The 23,007-nt window shown below is 39.1% G+C and overlaps 1 protein-coding gene across 1 annotated transcript in view; it reads right to left on the reverse strand.

The window, feature by feature from the left end:
- Positions 1-23,007, reverse strand: part of FAM227A (family with sequence similarity 227 member A) — a 58,581-nt gene that overhangs the window by 3,973 nt on the left and 31,601 nt on the right. Inside the window, exons 13-18 of the mRNA XM_011354388.2 lie at positions 21,423-21,504; positions 16,623-16,717; positions 11,803-11,960; positions 9,967-10,119; positions 8,906-9,046; positions 843-965 (exon numbers count right to left, since the gene is read on the reverse strand). Of these exons, the coding sequence (XP_011352690.1) occupies positions 843-965; positions 8,906-9,046; positions 9,967-10,119; positions 11,803-11,960; positions 16,623-16,717; positions 21,423-21,504 (752 nt within the window). The remainder of the gene's footprint in view (positions 1-842; positions 966-8,905; positions 9,047-9,966; positions 10,120-11,802; positions 11,961-16,622; positions 16,718-21,422; positions 21,505-23,007) is intronic.

The following is a 23,007-nucleotide window of genomic DNA, read 5'->3' on the forward strand; positions in this document are numbered from 1 at the left end:
TTTGCAAGTCCTCCAAAACACATATATGCTCCCTTTGTGAAGACTACCATCTGCCGTAGGGACTTTTAAAACCCAAATATGACCACATGGTTTCCCTGTTTAATATCTTTCAGTGCTTCATGAAAATCCCTTCATAAGTTTGTCCAGGGTTCTCCTCCAGGCTCACCTCTTCTGGAAGCCCCGCACATACCTTCCTGACCTCCCACCACGCTACTTCCTACCCCTGAGGCTTTGCCTCCACTGCTCTACCTGCTGAGAATGCCAGCCTCTTTTCTCATCCCCTAACTTCTGCCTGGCAAACACCAGACGGGTCAAGGGACACCATTTCTGTAAAGTGTTTCTGCATGGCTCTAGGCTGTTACGTTCTTTGTCCCCTCTGTCTAAAAGCACCTCTGGAACTTAAGGCATTTATTTATTGATGTGTCTGCCTTCTCTCTACAGACTGTGAGGCCCTAGAAAATAGGGACTGTATCTCAGCTACTGTTATTCACCCAGTGTCTACTGCAGAGAACTTTTGAAACCTTTCCAGACCTGGGCTTGCTGCTGTATAAATGGCAGTGGATAACCTCTACCTCATACGGCTGTCATGAAGGTTAAAACGAGATCACATTGCTAAGGTGTGTAACTTAATGCTTGACACAGAGTAACCAGTTAATAAACGGTATCATTATTATCACATTATAAATACTGTTATAATATCTGAAATAAAATAATGGGTAAAAGAATAAATGCATGAATAAATGCAATAACCCAAGCAAAAAAAAAACTATCCTCTTTCCTCTATCCTGGGAATAGTTATTTCTATTTCTCAGTCTTTTTCTCCTGCTGTTTTTCTACTGTACCTGAAATCAGAAATATTAGGGATTCTGTAGTTTTCTTGTCCTAAGGAAGAGAATTCATCAGAGCTTGTAAGCGAGAAGGAAGAGTAGTTCAAACTCTGTCTCCCTTCCTCCTCCTTTCTCCTCCTGTGGGAGAAACGAAAAAAGACATCTGCAAAGATCTGCTAAAAAATTCAGTGTGAATTCTTCAAAGTTTTCACTGGAATCTTGATAGGTGTTGAAAGAAAAAGTTTACAAATCAATCAATAACACTGGCAATAGCAAACAACTGAAGCAGAGGGCTGAACACACCCCGATGACTCCCTCATTCATTTTCTAAGCATTGACTGAGAACCTGCTGGGTGCCAGGCACTGGACTAAGCCCTGGGAAAACAAGGTCATCTAGGACAAGATTCCTGACCTCATGGACAAACCTTCAATCTAAGGAGATAGACAAACAAATTTATGACTAGAGTAGGCTATATTCTGTGGAGTGTGATCAAGAAAGTACAGGGCACATAATGAGTATCCTGAGTAGACAAGTCAAGGAAGACTTCCTGGAGATGATGCCTGAGCTGGGTTTTAAGGTCAGCTAGGGGTTAGCTAGATTAAGAAGTAGTTGCAGGTAGTCAAGTCTGAGGGAACAATAATATCAGTACATTGGACTGAGTTGGCTTTTTATATTTCTGAGAATCTAAGATGAATATCAGAAAGATTGTTAATGAGTCACCATTGATCCTATAAGAGTCTATGGCTCAAACGGGTGGGTCTCAAGCTGAACTGCTACTATCAAAATTATTGTGGTCTTTTTCTGGTTCAAAGGAAAATTCAAATTAGAAGGTGTAAGATTGGAAGGTTTCCTTGGCTAAATTTCTCAACTCAGTAAGTGCTGGTTTCTTCATTTCTAAAATAGAGACTATAATAGCATCTATCTGTGATTGAGATCATTAGTTACCAACTCATTATCCACTATCCCCTCCCCAGGTTTTTTTTTTTTTTTTTAAAGCAATGGAGCCAGTTTTCTTTAAGACGGCAATGAATCCAGATTTTTTTTTAAACGACATTTCCCACTTTCCTTTGAAACTAATATCACCACATGACTAATATCTGGCCCTTGAAATAAAGTAGTAAGGTTGTATGGTACTTCCAGGAATGTTATTAAAAACAGAGGGAGTAATGGGGGTTACCTATAAATGGGCATGAGGGACTTTTCTGGGGTGATGAAAAAGTCCAAAAACTGGAATGTAGTAATTGTTGCAAAACTCCATACATTTACTTTAAAAATCATTGAATTATACCCGAAAAATGAACAAATTTTATGGTAAATTATAACTCGATAATATTACAAAATAATAATAATGATGATATAAAAGAGCACTTTAAATGATTTTTAAAATAATATTTTCTTAAAAAGGAAGACGGTGTTGTAACTGTATAGTCAAGTTCTATCTATCTCATTGATAGAACTTGACTATACAGTTACAACACCGTCTTCCTTTTTGTGGAAATGTTGTTTGGGGCTTCTGGGAATGCCCCTTAAAAAAAGAATGGAGTTATAGATTAAAGGTGAACTGATGGAGAAAAATTCACCTTGCTAACACTAATAGAAAGAAAGCAGGAGTAACTATACACGTTTCAGACACAGCAGACTTTAAAGCAAGGAAAGTTATCAGGGATAAAGAAGGGCATTATATAATGATAAAGGAGTCAATTCTCCGAGAAGACAATATTCTTAATATGTATGCTCCTACCAATAGGATGTCAAACCACATGAGACAAAAACTGATTGAACTGCAAGGACAAATATATGAATCTACTATCATAGCTGGAGATTTCAACACTTTTATCATAATTGGACAGATCTAGCAGACAGAAAATCAGTAAGGACATAATTGAACTCAGCAATGCCATCAATCGACTGGATATATTTGACAGCTATAAATGACATCACCCAAATGACAGAAAAATACACATTCTCCTCAAGCTCACATGTAACATAACACCACAACAGACCATATTCTGGGCCAAAAAATATACCTTAACAAATTTAAAAGAATACAAATCATATAATGTCTGTTCTTAAACCAAATGGAATTAAATAGAAATCAATAACAGAGAGATAGCTGGAAAATCCCAAAATACTTGGAGATCAAACAACATACTGCTAAATAACACCTTGGTCAAAGAAGAGATCTCAACAGAAATTTAAAAATAGTTTGAACTAAATAAACATGAAAATACAACTTATTAAACTTTGTGGGAAGCTGAAAGCAGTGCATAGAGGGAAATTTACAGCATTATATGCATATATTAGAAAAGAAAAAAGATCTAAAATCAATCATCTAAGTTTTCATCTTAAGAAACTAGAAAATGAAGAGCAAAAAATTAAATCCAAAGTAAGCAAAATAAAAGAAATAATAAAAATTAGAGTAGAAATAAATGAAAGTGAAAATAGGAAATCAACAGAGAAAATCAACAAAACCAAAAGCTGGTTCTTTGAAAATATCAATAAAATTGATAAGCCTCTAGAGTCTAGCTCACTAAGAACAAAAGAAAGAGGACACAAATTACAAATATCAGAAATGAGAGAGGGGATATCACTATAGATCCTAGGGACATTAAAAAGATAAAAGAGTACTATGAAAAACTCTATGTCTACAAATTGTAAAACCTAGATGAATCGGACCAATTTCTTGAAAGACACAATCTGCCAAAACCACACAAGAAGATATAGACAACCTAAACCTATATATATATTAAAGAAATTTAATAAAACAATTAATTACCTTTCAAAACAGAAAACACCAGGCTCAAGTGAGTTCAATGGTGAATTCTACCAAACATTTAAGAAAGAAATTATACTAATTACCTACAATCTTTTTCAGAGGATAGAAGCAGGGGGACTACGTCCTAACACATTCTATGAGACAAGCATTACCCTAATACCAAAACCAGACAAAGACAGTACAGGAAAAGAAAACGGTAGTCTAATATCTCTAATGACCATACATACAAATATCCTCAACAAAATATTAGCAAATTGAATCAAACAACTATATATAATATATATATATAATATATATATAATATATATATATAAATAATTATACACCAAGACAGGTATGCAAGCCTGGTTCAACATTTGAAAATCAATAAAATCTATCACATTAACAAGATAAAGAAGAAAAATCAAATGAGCATATTAATAGATAGAGAAAAAGCACTTTAAAAATCCAACAATTTATGATGTGGGGGGAGCTACCTGAATTTGATAAAAAATATCTACCTCCCAAAAAAAGCAACCAAACTCAAAACCAAAGGGGAAAAAACTGAAACCTTCCCAACAAAAATAAGAAAAAAGCAAAAAAGCAACCCCCCACACTACTTTTCAACATTGTACTGGAAATCCTAGCCAATGTAATAAGACAAGAAAAGGAAATAAAATGTAAATAGATTAGAAAGGAAGAAATAAAAACTGTTCACAAATGACACCATCATCAATCTAGAAAATCCAAAAGGACAAACAAAACAAAACTCCTGGAACTAGTAAGTGATTGTAGCATAGCTGAAGGATACAAGGTTAATATAAAAAAGTTAATTGCTTTTCTATATATCAGCAATGAACAAGTGAAATTTGAAATTAAAAACACAATACCATTTACATTAACACCCACGAAAATGAAATACTTGGGTATAAATCAATAAAACATCTAGAGGACCTAACTCTGATGAAAGAAATCAAATCTAAATAAAGGAAAAAAAGAAAGAAATCAAAAAGAACTAAATAAATGAAGAGATATTCCATGTTAATGAATAGGAAGACTCAATATTGTCAAGATGTCAATTCTTCCCAACTTAATCTATAGATTCACTCCCAATCAAAATCCCAGCAAGTTATTTTGTGGATATACACAAACTGATTCCAAAATTTATGTGGATGGGCAAAAGACTCAGCATAGCCAACACACTGAAGGAGAACAAAACTGGTGGACTTCCTATAAAGCTACAGGAATTAAAAGTGTGGTATCAGTAAAAGACTAGACAAATAGATCAATGGAACAGAAGAGAGGGCCCAGAAATAGACATAAGTGTAGTCAACTGATCTTTGATAAAGGCACACCAAATGTAATATATTTATTCATAACTGTCAAAAGTTGGAAGCAACCAAGATGTCCTTCAGAAGGTGAATGGATAAATAAGCTGTGGTTCATCCAGATAATGGAATAGTACTCAATGCTAAAAAGAAATGACCTATTAAGCCATGAAAAGACATGGAAAAACCTTAAGTGCATATTACTAGGTGAAAGAAGCCAATCTGAAAAGGCTAGATTCTGTATGATTCCACCACTATAATATAAAAGGCAAAACTGTGGAAAAAATAAACAGATCAGTGGTTGCGCAGGGGTTTGATGGAGGGAGAGCACAGAGGATTTTCAGGGCAGTGAAAATTATAACAACAATTTTAATTATAATTAAATGAATAATTATAAGGATAATTATCATTATAATGATAGATATATGTCATTACACATTTGCTCTAACTCATAGAATGTACAACACCAATTGTGAACTCTAATGTAAACTATGGACTTTGAATGAGTCAATGTAGGTTCATCAATGTGTCAATGTAGGTTCATCAATTATAACAAATGTTCGACTTTGGTCAGGATTGTTGATAATTGTTGAGTGTAGCTCTGCATGTGCTGGGGCAAGGGGTACATGGGAAACATCTGTACATTACTTTTAATTTTGCTGTGAACCTAAAAGTCCTCTAAAATATTTTGAGAGAGAGAGGGGGCGGGGAGGGAGAAGGAGAGAGGTTAGCCCTCATCTTCCCTTCTTTGAGTTGCTGGTCTGAAAAACAGATGGTGTACCTTGAACTCCAATAGCCATCTTGATGGACTATGAGGGTCCATGGGGAAGGATGCTAAGCACTAGGATGATGAAGCCTGGGTCCCTGAAGGTCCAGAAGTACCATATTAGGTTACACTGTTTACCTCCAGACTTCTTTTATGTGTGAGAATCAACATTTGTGCCACTGCTATTTTTTTATTTTTTCTTTTATATATGACTAAATATAATCTTAACGTATACACTCTCTCAAAGAGTTGTTCTGAGAATAAAATGCAAATTGGAAGATTTTGTTTTGCTTTCGTTTTCTGGAGAAATTGAAATAAATAGGCTCCAGGCTTGGGGATACTAGACTTATAGAAAACAAAGTTAAGTGGAAGTCTGCCTACTAAATGCAGAATCCCTACCTCCATTTCTCTCCTCTGTTTCCAGAATGCCATGAGCCAGGCATATGCCCCATAGGCAAAGGATTGGAGGATTCTTCTAAGAAACTAAACTGCTTCTGAGAAAATATGCATAGATGCTGATGTTGGAGCATCTGTCAGTGAGAAAGCTGGCTTACTTTCTTACTGCCAAAAAAAAAAAAAAAAGAGAGAGAGAGCCCACCAATTGAGAAGCCATGCCTCTGATACTTAACTTCTACTGCCAGTTTTTTAAAGGTTTGCTCTTAAATATGAAGACACTCCAGGATCATCAATAATTTAAGGAAAAACTCAAAGATGAAAGAGAGAGTTCAAAAACAAGCATATAAACAAAAAACATAAAAAGGTACCCAAGAAAGATACCCATAGAAATAATATGGGGATCAGAAGAAACTTAAAAAATAAAGATTAATATCCTCAATTATAGATGAAAATATCACGTCTATGAAAGAGGATGCTATAAAAAAGGAACAATGAAAAAATAAGAAAGAGTCCACTCAAGGAAATTAGTAATATTATAGTAGAATGTTTTTAATTAAAAGAAATTCTTTTAATTTAATTTTTTAAACTAAAAGAAAATTGTAGACACTCTTCTAGAAAGTAGGACAGAAATTCATACAGATGCCAACAGGAGAATAAAGAAAATTAGAGAATTGGTCCAGAAAGTCCAAAAAATGAGTATAATCCAGAAAATGAAGGGAAGGAAATTATTAAATAATAAAAATTCTCAGAATTGGATGACACCAGTCTCCAGTCTGAGAGGACTTCTCAAATCCTAATGAACCATTAAGAAAAAGACTGATACCAAGGCACATAATTGGGAAACTTCAGAATACTAGGGAGAAAGACAATATCCTAGAACCTTCCACAGGAAAGAAAAAAAAAAAAAAAGGTGACATATAACATACAAGGCAATAGGAATCAGAATGGTATCAGACTTTTAATCTAGAATTTTACTCTCGGCAAAATATTTGTCAAATATTAATCAAGAGCAAAGTCATTTTAGATGTGTAAAGACTTAAAAAAAACTTCCCATGTACCTTTTCTTCAAGAACTACTAGAAGATATGCTCCAGCAAAATAAGGACGTAAAATAAGAAAGAGAAGGACAAGCGATCTGGGAAACAGAGACTTCAATAAAGTAAGATTGACAAGTGGAGGTCCTAGGACGGTGGTGGAAAAAGCCCAAGATGATAACTGTGGGCAGACCTAGCGCATACCAGTCCAGACTAGGGGAGGATAAGGGCCTGAGAAGAACTCCAAGATTAAAAAAAGAAGAAGAAATTAATAGTGTGTATTCTCACTTTTAGGATCCTCTGCCACAACTTTTTATTAACTCTTTAAAGTATGTATCTGCTTGCAATGAAGAGAAAAAGAATAAGCAGCAAACTGCATTTGTCCCTGTTACGATCACATTATCTAACAGAATATACACAGAATATATATGATATACTTGAGAATATGGAAAGTAATCCTGCTTAGTTTTTGATAGGTTTTAACAATCTGAAAAAATTATCAACAGATAATGTCTTAAAAAGGGGAAAAAAAAATCAAGAAATATATAATGTAAGTTCCAGAGTGGAATATTGTAATTTCTGTAGAGTAGACTTTTGGATGGCTGTCAATGGGCTACAGGACGACAGAATCAGACGTGGGACGTAAGACCCCCTGATGCCCCTCCATTCTCTCCGCAACTCTTCCTCACTCTCTGACCAGCCAGACCCAATGGCGGGCTGGTAACTTTTCCCTCTGCAAATTGGCTTGAGCTATTCTCTGACTAGAATGTCAACCCATTCTTCCCCTCCCCCTTCCCTACAAAATGGAACCGAACTGAAACTGGAACACACTTCCTACTGTGTTCGCTTTTGAAGTCTTTTCTTAGGACCTATGCAACTTGTTGCATGTTACCTATTTACATATCTTTTTCCTCTGTCTAGACTGCAGGAACTTTCACTTATTTATGTCTTTGTGTCCTTAGTAGCTGGCACAGTAGGTCTTTAGCCAATGCTTACTTGGCATCTCTGTGCCTCAGTTTTCTATTCGGTAAAATGGAAGTGATGTTATTTAGGGTTCTGATGGGCTATAAATAATATAAAGTGGGCATGTTGTCTGTGTCTGATGGCATCTCACCCATTCTACCCCATGGCATTGACTGTGCCTTATTCTCTCAGGCCGCAGGGACAGTCAGGCCTGGCTAATCACGGCATTGCTTCTTCCAGAACACAGTGTTGGTCCAGACAGGATGGGTGGGGCCATGACCCAAACGAAGCAATCAGAGACTTTTATGAGGTCTGGTGTATGGAGTCTGGGAGAGGGTGTCTCTCTTCCTTTTATGTCATATGATATAAGGACATAGGCTTGGAGCTGTCCGTGGCCCTTTCTTTCCCTGAGAACAGAGGCAGCTTGAAAAACAAGCCAGCACACAGAGGGAAAGAGGGCTGAGAGAGGGAGGGAGAGAGAACCTGACAATATCATTGAGACCTTAGGTCCAATGTGCCTGTAGCCAACTCATCTGTGGCTTTCCTGGTTACTGAAGTCACCAGATCTTCCTAAAGCTTGAGCTAGTTTGAGTTGGTTTCCTGGCACCTGCAATGAAAGAGCTCTGACTCACACAGTTCGTAAAGTACAAATGCTTGGCACAGAGGAAGTACCAAATCATTGGTAGCTCTTTCTACTACCATTAATAATTAAAAAATAAAATGTGAATTGAGCAACATGTAAAAACAAGTGACCTTTCCAATATTCTTTCCCATGTACTAAGAATTCTTACATTGTTCGCATTTCTGCTTGTCTCATGGTCTTTTTTCCAACAAACCTTAAAAGAAATGTATTCTCCCTCTGATAGGTTTTTCCAGATTTCTTTTCAGGGGATTCCTCAGAGAAGGTTGAAGGTTGGATGAACACGTGGTTTGCCTTTTTCTTCTCTGCTTCTCTTTGGTCGATAGTCTTCATTTCCCTGTGAGGAAATCATAAAGACACGTGGGGAAAAGATTACGAAGTCAGCATAATTCTTTTCTCTCCTATCTTCATAAGTAAAGAGAGGGAAATATTTGTAAATTCATTCATGTCATCTGTCAAGAGCAACTGACTGAAGCAGAGAGCTGACCACATAGCAGCAACTCGGTCACCAAGCCCTGTTATGTGCCAGAAATCACATAACACAGAGAGGAATAAGTATGGTCCCTGAACTCAAGGAACACATACTCAAATTAGGAAGACAGGTGAAGAAATCTACAGTCTGAGAGAAAGCTAAAGCATGAGCTGTGAGGGCAAGCTGAATTTAAGTTGGGGCTCTGCCACTTGCTGTGTGACCTTGGGCAAACCGGAAAGTAAATTTCCACGTCAGCATTTGCCACATTTTGTTCTTGTTATGTCCACCACTGAAAAAAAACTTATTTAAAATTTTATAATATATAAAATGTAAATATAAAAGTAAAGAAAGTAGTATAATTAACACCATTTACCTGTTATCTCGCTTCAATAGTTATCAACGTAAAGTCAATCTCGACTCATCTATCACTTCCCACCACAAATCAGTTATTTTAAAGCAAATAATAGACACCATGTCATTTCATCCATAAGTACTTCATTATGTATCTCTTTAAGACATGACTCTTTTTAAAAACAATATTAAAAACTATTATATCTTAAAAATAGGAATATGCCAGTAAAATGAATTCCCTAATATCATCTAAAACCCAGTCATTATTCACATAAAAATCTGGTCTCTGTTATTGCGGGGTTTACATTCTGACCACAAGAAGGTTGAACATGCTTAAGATGTTATAGGATGAAGGCCCCCAATCAAACATTATGATGACGTGCTACAACAGACAGATGCTGAAACAATGCCACTTCCCTAAAACCCCTTAATACCTGAGGAAGTTGTACTGCAGAACCTTTAGGTACTTATCAAAATAATTCCACTCATTCCAGTGGAGCTGGTTCAGCTGCTGAAGGAAGGCCCTCCGCTTCTTCATGTTGCTCAGGGTCAAGCTGATGATATCAGCGTAGGTCAGGCTGGACTCAGTGGCTTTCATGGTCAAGGAAAACCCACGCTGTCAGTCACTATTGACTCTTGGCATTGTTAGTGAGACGCGCCTAGTGTGTAGGGAGTGAGGTGGCAGACTGGGGAAACTGATCTGTTTCTGGATGAGACAACGGAAGGCTGAGCAGGATATGACCCTTTCCGCCCTTTGCCCATAGCCCGCTTTGGAAAGAGGCTACCCTCTCCATGGGTAGGCCGTTCCCTATCTTTTAATAAAGATCTTCTCTTTTCTGCTGATGAAAGAGCCGGGAAATGTTTTTTTTAGACTGTCATTTAAAATTCTTACTCTGTTATCACAGTGGTGAACAGAAACAGATTCCAACTTTCCTTTCAGGCCCAAGGCCTCATTCCTTATCTCATGTTTGTCGAAAAATCCTCTCTCCCTCCCCGGCCCTGTCTACCCCTTCTGGATTGGTCAGAATTTCAGCTCCACTCGTCAGAAGCTGTGGGAGCTCAGACAAGATATGTCATCCTCTACGTCTCCAGTTCCTTATCTATAAAATAGGGCTAGTAAGACCCACCTTGGATAATGTTAATAACAATGATAGTTGTTATTTATATAGTACCAGCTGTATGCCATTTAATCCTGGGTTTGGTATAACTGTCCTTATTTTAGGAAGGAGGTGATAAATACATTGAGCTCAGAGGTTAAGCTGTGCGCATGAGATTTAAGGCCGGTGGGTCGCTGAGCTAGGACTCATATCCAGGGCCGTGCATCCCAAACCCAGGCTCCTTCTACTACACTACACTGTCTTTACAGAACAATGAAGGAAAGCATTTCATAACAATAAAGCACTACGAAGTATGAGTTGTTATCCTTTGCCTGTAGACATATAAATAGGTCTATGGATATGAAGTGCTACAGGGCAGGAGCTACAAGTCCTGCCTAGTTCATTATGCAAGCTCCTCCTGATGAGAAGCTATATGCAAATAGGCACCATTCAAGCACTCATTACCTGCAAGGCACTATGCTAAGGCTTTACCGGTTTTGCCTGTACTCTGCAAAACAGTCCTATGAGGCAAGTACTGTTATCCCCATCTTACAGATGAAAAAATGAGGCTCAGAGAGAAGCTGGAACTTGTCTAAGATCACTCGACTAGCAAGCAGTTGAGTTGGTTCATGAGTCTCGGTCTATTTGAATCTGTGTTCTGACCTCTCTGATAAACTGCTAAGACTCAGGACCAATACATGTCACACCTGTTTTCTTTGGATCTGAGCTTTTTACCAAATATTTAGGATAAACACCAAAGCGGCCAGGAATTTGCTGATGTGCCTAGGGAGGGTGTGTGTGAGGACGGTGTTGAAAGAATCATACACCTAGACACCAAAACTCCTGATCGATACATACTTCGGAGTCCACGAACACGTGGGAGGCATTACTGAGTTGCAAAGTATGTTAGAGTACCTAGTCAGCCCCTTCATTCTGGTAGATGAGAGATTTTGCACATAGGAAAATTCGACTTGCCCAGGGTCCCACACAGCCAGCTCATGAGGCAGATGTGGAACTACAATGAGCAAGATTCTGACCCTTAGGCTCATATCAATGGCTACCCTTGACCGGCACCTTTAATGTGCCAGGAGCTGTGCCAGGGGTTGGGTGTCTCTCTCCCACTCTGGCAGTGGCCTGGAATAATATGTGCCCCGCCCATGGAGGAAAGGATATGGCAAGGTCTTGGTTTTCTCCCTCCTGACTATCAGCACGTCGGTGCCATGCTGCCGCAGAGTGAGGTATTTCTGAAGAAAGTGCACGATCAGAGGGCTCTTCCCATAAATGTTGAAGAGGTTTGAAGTCATCTCAGGGATTCTGCAGGCGGGGTGAGACTAGCAGGAAAAGAGGGAAAAAAATAAAGGATATCATCATTTTTATAGCACGCATTAAGAAATGTAAAAGTATTCACGTTCCTTGATCCAGTAACTCCAGTTTTAGGATGCTATCCTAAGGAAATTACCCCAAGTAAGGAAAAGTGTAGGCACCAAGATGTTTACTGCAGAGATTTTTACTATAACAAAAGATTAGAATAACCTAAATGTTAAAGACATTAAAATACCGACTCAAAGGAATAATATGCCATTATTAAAATGTTTATGAAGAGTTGGTTCTAAAATATCGTTTCAGATATAATAAAATAACCAAGATGCAAAATTGGGTAGATAATATATTTTATATGAAATAAATACAATTATAGAAAATAATTTGGTTAAAAAGTAGATGAGAGACTGGAAGCATAGTTACCAAAATGTTAACAATTCATTCTGCAAATATTTATTGGGTAACTGTTATGTATATACACACTGTTCCAGGCACGAGAGAGTCAGCCGAGAATAAGACAAAGTTCAGCCCTCCTGGAGGCTGCATTATAGTTGAGAGAGAGAGACGCAATAAACAAATCAACAAATATAAGAATAACATGATATTACAGAGTAGATGCTTCAGATAAGAATCAAGTGGGGCGAGGGATGAAGGGCAGCATCGTCCATGGAATGGTCAGGGAGGGCTGCCCTGAGGAGGAGCAATCCTGGCAGGACCCAAACGATGGGAGGACAATCAGTGTGGTATTCCAGGCACAGGGGACAGCACGTCCAAGAGACCCTGCGGCAGACAAGAGCTTGGTGTGGCTGGGGGACAAACACGAGGCCTGCGTGGCTCAAATGGAGAGTGAATGATGAGGCTGAAGACGGAGCGGGGACTCTGGACCATGAGAAGGAGTTAGGGTCTCTTCTCAGTGTGATGGAGACCACTGGGAGGTTTAAATGCAGCACAACATGCTCTGACTAATTTTTTCTAAAGTCCCTTGACTGGCGTGTGGAGACGTGATGGCAGTGGGTAAGAGTGGACGTGAGAACAGCAATGGTCGGGAGGCCTCTGCAGTGGTCGGGAGGCTGATGGGGCTGAGACTGGGTCGTCGGGAGAAGGGTTAATTAGAAGTGATCAAATTCGCAATACATCACACAAGCACTGGCAGGATTTGCTGATGGACTCAATGTGGATGTGAGAAAGAGCAGAGTCAAGGATGACTCCAAAGATTTAACCAGTTGCTGAGCTGGGAAGACCTGGGGAGGAACAGGTTAGCGGAGTGGGAAAATCAAGGCATCTGTTGGGACTTGCTATGTGTGAGGTGCTGATAGACAAACACGAGGAAACAGATCAGGAGAGAGAACAGGCTGAGGCTAAAAGTGATTTGCTTTCCTTCCTTACAGTCCTCTGCCTTTTTCTAAAAATATCAATAATGATTATGTACTACTTTTGTATTTAAAAAACAATATATTTTATTTTGAAGTAGCTGAAATTTAACCAAACAATAATTTTGTCTCATGAATAAAGGCTGCAACAGTACCTACCCATACTGTTCTTTAATACTATCTGTTTTAATTGCTTAATAGATTTCTTCAATCTTTAGCAGGATCTCTCAACCTCGGCACTTTGACGTTTGGAGGCAGATAATCCATTGTTGTGGGCGACTATCCTGTGCATTGTAGGATGCTGAGTAACATCCCTGCTACCTGATGCCAGGAATACTCCACCGTACTCCCAGCTGTGACAACCAGGAATGTCTCCAGACATGGCCAAACGTCTCCTAGGGGGCAAAATCACCCGCCCCGCTTCCCGTGGAGAAGCACTATTCTATATAGCAAGATCCCACTGGAATCACAGAAATCTGAGGTTAGCAGGGAACCTACATGTCACTTAGTCCAATGATTCCTAGAACCCCATCTCCAAATGGGGGCCAGTCTGTGTTCACTGGTCTCCAGGAAAATGAGAGAAACAAGGAAAAATACATTATAATACATCTAACATAAATTTATTCACTTTTAGGATTTTTATTCTGTGGTTATCTTTTCTACATTTATATTAATGAACTTTTCTTTTATGAAATAATGGTGATGGCAAATAACAATCATTTTAATAAAATTATTTAGTGAAAATTTTTACAAGTTTTTCAAAGTCTAGAAAAATCCAAAGTGGATCTAGGATTCACTAATCTCATTTCACATTTATCCGAGAGTTGTTCTCTTGGCTGCCCAGTACCCATTCTCCTTTCTTAACGGCCTCCGAGTCTCATGTGTTTGCGGTTTACCTGCCCTCTACTGTGTTTGGACTCCAGGAGGCTTTAAATCAAATATCTTCCTCCCCCATGAGGGCCTCAGAAGGGGTCCACAGAGGCCTTCACAGGCTCTGCCAGCCAGCACCTTCCTCATCCACCCAATTAGAGCTAGGGTACCTGGAATAAGCTTGGTCAATGAAAACTCCTACGCCCGAGATTTTGAATCTTGAATGGGGTGAAATATAGACTGAGAACATGTGGGGGTTCACCCATTCCAAGATGTCAGCTTGAAGAGATGGTTCAAGAGTTGCAACGGCCTTGATTCTTCTCCTGGTCCCTGGACTGACTTTTAGACTTTCCGGTGACTCAATGTTCCTCCGGTTTTTCCTCATATTGGCCCAAGACAGATTTTGTTACTTGTAAGCAAAGAATTCCACCTGATACACATTCTTTCAATAACATCCTCAGCGGGTGACTGTCCATTTTTGCTTCCCTACTTTGTTAACAAGGAATGTGCTGCCTTCTGTAATGTCCAGTCCCCCTGGTGGTAAGCAGCTGATTTCTCCTCCCAGGTGAGAGCAACGAGAGGGAGCTTTGGGTACAGGGACTGGGCACAGGAGTGGGAAGGCCTGGCTCACAGCCATGGCGTTGGGAAAAGATGAGACACTGGGCAAGAGGAGAGAAGTTCTGGAACATCAGATTCAAGAGGCGGGGGAGGCAGAGTAGGAGCTGGAGGGAAGGGTCGGCATCAGGGACCTGCCACAGGAATCATGGTTTGGGAGCAGAGCTGAAATAAGAAGCAGAAGATGGTCTATGGCAGAGCCAGAGGGTTTAAAATGACAACTTGGGCTCTTAGGAAGTTCTTTCTTACCCCAGATAAAAATCTGACTCTCAGTAATACCAACCCATCTTTCTCCAAAACCACGTTACATAACAGTCCTTAAAATACTCGAGGAGAGCCCTCACATCTTCCCTAAGTCTTGCTTTTCCAACCTAAACATCTTCAGTGCCTTCGATAACTCCTGGTCCGATTTTCAGTCTGGTTCCCATCTCTAGACACATGTTAGATGGGACCATCTGAAGTGGGGCCATCTTCTTTCTTCTTCTGGGCTAACTGTATGTCTTTTTAAAAAGTTCTTCATTTTGACATTCAAATATCATTTTCTGTTATCTCTGACAGTAAAAGTCTATTTTTTTACAAAACAAATTTATGATCTTTGTGAAAAATTAATACGATGTAGAAATAAATAAAGGAAAAGATAAAAGTCTGTCTCATCTCCACTTACATGTCCTAGGAATACTGTTAACACTTTTCTGTGTATCTTTCTAAACCTTTTTATATGCACATACTGACTTTATTCCAAAAATATATTTCAAAAATAAAAATGGAATCATAATTACACTGCTGGGCTTCATTTTCCCAATTTTATTGAAGTCAGAAAAGTTAAACAACTTGCCCAAGTGACACAGCTGTGATTTGAACCCGTGTCTGTCTGTTTTTTCCACCATGCCCTGCTGCTTCTCAAAAGTTTCATGCTAAACGCTGAGGGGAAATAGGCAGCAGTAATCAGTATGGAGAAACAAAGAAGGTTCAAGGAACCTCCTGCAACACTTGCTGTACTTGGCCCAAATTCTGTGGCCTGACTCCTGTGCTAGTTGGTGTCTTGGGAAAGCCCCAGAATCTCTTGCCCTGGTTGGATATTAACCGCCTCTCCTGCTACACAGGACTGAAGGTGCCATGGATATAAACTACCGCACACTGAACTTTGTGGGTTAGATTTGGGGGAGGGGAAAAGAAGAGGAGAGAACACACATAATCCAGTGCCTCCAGTGTCCTGGGGACAGTGCTGGTGGCAAAGCTCAGTGGTTAAGAGCTCATCAGGCTCAGAGTCAGACAGATCTGCGTGCAAGTCTTGACTTTACCACCTATTTGCTTTGTGAACTTAGACAAATTAGTTACTTGCTCTAAGGATTATTTTTCTCACTAATAAACTGAAGAAGAGCAGAAGTAATTATCTGAGAGGTATCTGTGACAAGTAAACAAAATATACTGCATGCACAGGTTTAGTATAATGCCTGACACATAGTAAGTGTTTATTACATAATTATCATCGGTATCCCAGGTAAACCTTAAAATTATTGTCTCCGTTTCATAGAGTGGGAAACCGAGACTCAGTGCTCTCCTTCCATTACTCTCAGGCTTCTGAGTCTCAAGCAAGTAATTTAAATCCATGGAAAAATCCAGACAAATTCTCACCCAACTTATGCCTCTCTCAGTCAGGAATTACTCTTAGGAGATTTCCTGGCTATATCACCTGAGCCTACAATAAGAAATACCCTAGTTCTTACCCTGACATCTTCACAGTGCTAGCTTTTATAGCCACATCTCCCAGCTACTTTAAAATCATCTCTACTATTAAATTGCCGATCATGTGCTCACCTCCTTAGGACACATATTCTCATATGCTCTTGCTTTTGAGATCCTCTTGACTTGTTGCGTAGCTTTCCTCAAGGCCAGAGTCTGAAGATATTGCTCTGTCAATGCAATACGAGCAAAAAAAAAAAAAAAAGATTATTGGAACTGGTCAGCTGTGATGAGAAAGAACATACGGCAGATCTCAGCTTCCTATTACTGTGAAAATGCCTGAGTGTGGTCAGATCACTGGGAGATAATGGAGGAAGTAGCTCAGGTAAATCCATAGAATTTCACTTGCATTTTATCCAGATATATACCTATGGCCATAGATTTGTCCATTTCTTAATCTATATATAGATTCTTCTATTTATCCAATCAATAAACATTTACTAAGCATCCACTATGTACTGGGCCCATGCTAGGTGCTGGAAGTAGACTATCTTCAAGGAATTCATAGTTTAGTGAGAAAAAAACACATGCAAATAATAAGCGTAACACTAACTCAGGTGCAATGACAGAATTCTCTAGAGGTTACAGTGTGGTCACAGAATAAGGGGAGGCTAAAGGCTTTTTTTAAAAAAGCTAAGCATAATCAGAAAAGGTGTTGTAATTAAAAGAGAAAAAATATCCAACTCTTGCACAAAATTATAGTTTTCTTGTAGGAGAAAATTAACAGAGAACGTCTTAAAGATGGGCAGAGAGAAACAACAGATCATCTATAAATGAATAACAATTAAAATTACTACAGCGTTTTCAACAGTAACACTAAAAGCTAGAAGACAGTGGAATAAAATCAGCAAAGCATTGAGGTAGATGGGTATCCAGCAAAACTATCCTTCAAGAACAAAGATGAAATAGAGACATTAATAGAAAAACAAAAACCAAGCAAATATACCAAAAACCTTGTGATAAAGGAACTGCTAAAGACGATGTTTCTATCTGTTTTTCTCTCTCTCCCTCTCCCTCTCTCCCCCCTCTCTCTACCACACACACACTCTATAAAATGGAGACAATAATTCCAAGGTTTACCTGAGGTACCTATGATAATTATTATAATACACTTACTATGTGTCAGGCACTATACTAAACCTGTGCATGCAGTATATTTTGTTTACCAGCACAGTCCTCTCAGATAATTACTTCTGCTATTCTTCAGTTGATTGGTGAGAAAAATGATGCTCAGAGCAGGTAACTAATTTGTCCAAGTTCACAAAAAAATTAGTGATAAAGCCAAGACTTGCATGCAGATCTGTCTGACTATGAGCCTGAGCTCTTAACCACTGAGCTTTGTCACCAGTACAGTACAGAGAACCAGGAAAGTTTGATAAATTCTCAAGAGAAAAAGGCAATCAGCATCGTCAACTATGAAATTACTCAGATGTTGAAATCATCAGACAAAGGCTATAAAGTAGTGATTATAACAATGATGTAAGAAGTATGGGTGAACACTTGAAACAAATAAAAAAATAGAAAGTCTCAGTAGAAAAACAGAAGCTATGACAGGGGCCCAAACAGAAATTTTACAACTGAAAAATACAACCACCAAAATAAATTCACTGGAGGGGATCAATAGCAGAAATGGGGGTAAGAGAGGAAAGAGTCAATGAACTTAAAGACAGATCAAAAGAAATCGTATGTGGTGTTTTCTGATATCACATGTGTGGTTTTCCCACACCAATTCTCTGAAATAAACCAGGTTTCCAATAATTCAATTCAATTCCAGACCCATCTGGAGTCAGTATCAGATCCCACAAGTTACAGGACTCAGTCTGACAAGACTATTCCGACTCTAGGCAGCAGTCTCATATGGGGTTCCCAGGCTACTCACACTTTTATCCAGCTGACTACAAATTTAGAGGTTCCCAGCACCCACCTTCAAGTTTGATGATTCACTGGAATGATTCATGGAACTCAGGAAAGTGCCATACTTACTGTTACAGATTTATGATGAAAGATATCACTCAAAACAACAAACTGGAAAAGATACATAGGGCAGGTATGGGGGTTGGGGGATGGAACGAAGAACTTCCATGCCCTCTTCAGGCACACCACCATCTTCCCAGCACATGAGTGTGTTCAGGAACCTGTAAGTTCATCAGATCATATTATTCAAGAGTTGTTATAACTCAATCTCCAGTCTGCCTCTCCTCTCTAGAGGTTGTGGGGGTGGTAGGGCTGAAAGTTTTCACCCACTAACCATGTTTGGGCTTTCAGGTAACCAGACTGCATTCTGAAGCTACCTGGGGCCCTGAGCTGAGTCACTTTATTAGCATATACTCAGATATGGTTGAAAGATGCTTGTTATGAATAACAAAAATACTCCTATGGCTCAGGAAATTCTGAAAGATTCAGGAGCTCTGTGCCAAGAACTGGGGACAAAGACCTAATCTATGTTTTTATTATACTATACAATCTGAACAATGTAGAGACAAAAGATTGGGAAAAAATGAACAGAGCCTCAGGGACTTATGGAACAATAGCAACGGGTCTAACATTTGTGTCATCAAAGTCTCAGAAAGAAAGGAGCAAGAGTGCAGTACAAAAACATTTTGAAAACATGTGAAAACTCCCCAAATTTGGCAAAAGATATAAACTTACAGATTCAAGAAGATCTGCAAACCCTAAACAAGTTAAATTCAAAGAAACCCACACCCATACACATCATAATCAATCAGCTGAAAGACAAGACACAGTAAATACCCTGAGGGCAGCCAGAGAAAAATGCATTATGCAAAAGGGGGACAACAGTTTTAATGATTGTGGATTTGTCCTTAGACCTTTGAGGCCAGATGGCTGTGGAATGACATTTTAAAATGCTGAGGAAAAAGAACAGTCAACTGAAAATGCTATACCCAGAAAAAATATCATTCAAGAATGAAGGTAAAATAAAGACATTCTCAGATGAAAGAAAACTAAGCAAATTCATTGCTAGCAGGTCTATTTTTAATGAAATACTAAAGGAAGGAAAATGATACCAGAGGGAGATATGAAACTTTGGGAATGAATGAAAAGTAACAGAAATTGTAAATGGCAAATATAATGTATATAGTAAATATATATGATGATATATGGTAAATATAATAGACTTTTCTTTCTCTGATATTCTTTAAAATATGTATGATCACTTTGGAATACAGTTTGGCGGTTCCTCAAAATGTTAAACATATGACCCAGTAATTCCGCTCCTAGGTATACATACACCTAAGAGAAATAAAAACATACGTCTACACAAAAACTCGAACATGGATGTTCATAGTAGTATTATTCATAATAGCTACAAAACGGAAACAACCCGAACTGAATAAAAAAACCCAACTATATATCTAAAACATGTGGGATGCCTCAGTGTTGAGAGGGAAATGTACATAGCACTCAACATTCATATTAGAAAATAAAAGTCTCATTTTCTTCTTTGACTTATGGATCTTTATCAATTGAATATATATGTATATTTTGGGGACTTGAAGTCTTCCCCAAATATTTACCTTTACTGGCATATCTCATTTTATTTCGCTTTGCTTCATTGAGCTTCACAGATATTGCATATTTTTACCAAATTGAAGCTAAAACCCTCCACTAGCAAAAGGATCACAACTCGCTGAAGGCTCAGATGATGTTTAGCATTTTTTAGCAATAAAGTCTTTTTTTAGGTAAGGTAATACATTTTTAAAGACGTAATGCCGTTGCACACTTAATAGACTATAGAATAGTGTAAATGTAGCTTTTATATGCACTGGGAAACCAAAAAATTCTTCGTGTGACTCACTTTGTTGAGATATTCGCTCTATTGCAGTGGTCAGGAACTGAACCTGCAATGTCTCTGAGGTCCGTCTGTATTTGGAACCCTGGCTATACTCCTCAACAAGTGGTCTCCAAATACTTTTTTAATAACAGCTTTATTGTAATATGATTTACATACTAACTTTTCTGAGCCTCCATTTCTCCAACAAAGAAAAGATAGTTTAATTTTTTCGACTAATGATGACACCTAAGAGTTCCTGTTCTGTTTTCTCAGGTTCTATATTTGTCTGTATGGCATCCATTAATTACAGGGCCAAACTAACGGCCAAAGTGGATACAGCTCCCCTGTGATCAGAGCTCATACTGTGAACCACCTCCTTTATCTAATTCCCACACACAAAGCTAACATTTCCCCTGACGTAAATCAACCCAGGGCCAGATGTCAGACATCTAGGGACAGCTCCTATATCCCGAAGCCAGCCAGAATTACTCAAACTAGCGATCCTAAGCTGTTAACCATGTCATGTCTTGTCTTTCCCAAGGAAATCCCAATAAAGGCTGTGGCCTAAGCCTTCCTCTGGCGCCTTTCTGTCTCCTGACTGACACTGGTGCTTCCTCCCATGGTCCTGCATGGCAAGTCATGCCTCTTGATTCTAGGAGAACTGTAAATAGCAAACTTTTCTTTCAATGGCATTGACCTCTCCAGGTATTCACTCAGTCACCTTTATAAGTTAACACCCAGGCACAAATCAGTTCCTACCTCAATAAATGCTTGTTTCTGATGGGGAGAGGGGCAGTGATCAGGTCTTAAATTTATTTTTTTCCATTGCCTACAACCTCTCTTTCCCACAGATATTAGCACTGTGTGAACTCATCATTATAAAAGTAGAACTTAATCATTGCTTGTGGAACTGAAAAGACAATTATGCCCTCTCAAGAAACTACTTGGTGCCAAAGCCCAGGCTAGAAGCAAGAGTATAAACTAGGGTGGCAGATTATGTTCAAACAAACCCAGGAAACGAGGGTTTTGGAGAAAATAACTGAGTCAAAAGCCTACATTTCCGTTTTAGGTAGTTACTGTACCTTTCATGATATTCTGTATTTGTGACCTATCCTCTGACTTCTTAGATAAGGAGCCTCTCTCGTTTGAATATATACTTGTAGACTGAGGGAGAAAAAAACAAAGAACAACTTAGTAAAACTGGTAATGAGAGAAATACGAAAAGCATACGTGCTATTTCCTAGACACTTATGATCGTTCTTGTAGAGGGAGAGCTTGCAGGCCCAGCTTGACAACCCAGGGGCACGGTGGAGAGAAGAGGCTGATGTAGAAAACACGTGGGCTGCAGACGGAGGCAGACCAGGGCTCCAGTCCCAGCCCTGTCACTCAACGGCTGGTGATCTTAGGCAAGTCATCAAACCTCTGGATTGCCTTGGATTCCTCACAGGGTTCTTGTGAGGATTAAGTCAGCTAAGGCATGCAAAGTGCGTGAGTGGCTGCTCACGGTAGGGGCTCCATGAATACTGCCACCACTGTTTACACACTCACCACATCTCTTTCAGTAAACATTTCACTGAGCAACTTCTAATGTGTCTGGCACTGGGCAGATCCTGAAACCTGGTCCTTGCCCAGAGGAGCTCCCAGTCCAGCAGGGGAGATAATGGTAAATGGACAATTACACTAAGGTGAGAAAAGTATCACATATTTATTAGAGAGGCAATATAAGTTAGGATTAGGTTTGTATGTGAGTGACAGAAACTCGGAATAACAGTGGCTCAACCTAGGTAGAAATTTCTCTCTCCCATAACAGTCTGAAGGTAGACAATCCAGGACTTATATGGTATTTCTGCTGTGATAAGTCCTTAGGGATTCCAACTTCTTCCAGCTCATGATTCCACCTTTCCTAAGACCCTTGCTCTTAGGATCCAAGATGGTAGCTAGAGCTCCAGTCATCACATTCGCATTCCAGGCAGCAGAACGGAAAAAAAGACAAAGAGGCAAAGACTTCACATGGACTGTTTCCTTAAGGAAGGCTCCCAGAAACTGTCACATAGCACATCCACTTATATCTCATTAACAGGATCTTAGTCACATGGCCACACATTGATATAGGGGAGGCCAGGAAATGTAGTCTTTGATCTGGCCATAAAAATTGGAGGTTCTCTTTCTATAGAAGAAGAAACAACAGATATTGCAAAATAACTAATAGTAGGCCAGAAGTAGTTCAAGCAGAGTATCATAGAAGACAGAATGGGGGATGTTTGATTCTGTCTGCTGGAGAGCTGGAGGGCTTCCAAGGAGAGAAGACACTTTTGTTCTGTTTTTAAGGATGAGTAGGAGTTTAACAATATTAAACAGATGACCCACCAAGTAGCAGGCAAGCAGTCCGCCACCTCAACAACCAGCACTTTGCTTTTATATCAATATGATATTTGAATAGGAAAAAGCAAGCAGAAAAGACTTCCCATACACCGTGCAGCTGGCTGTCCAACAGCTATGACGTTTGTAGAGTTTAAGTGGTTACTGGGATTTGTTAGAGAGAAACCATTCCCAGACTCAATGAAGCCCCACGCTCATTCTTAATAGGCTTCAGAGAGCTCTGTACTAGAGCGGAGAATACGTGCAAGGAGACTGGCTTGGTGTAAGTTATCAGGCCCTCCTATTGGA

This window comes from Pteropus vampyrus, unplaced genomic scaffold, assembly GCF_000151845.1.
Source record: "Pteropus vampyrus isolate Shadow unplaced genomic scaffold, Pvam_2.0 Scaffold16, whole genome shotgun sequence".
NCBI lineage: Eukaryota > Metazoa > Chordata > Mammalia > Chiroptera > Pteropodidae > Pteropus > Pteropus vampyrus.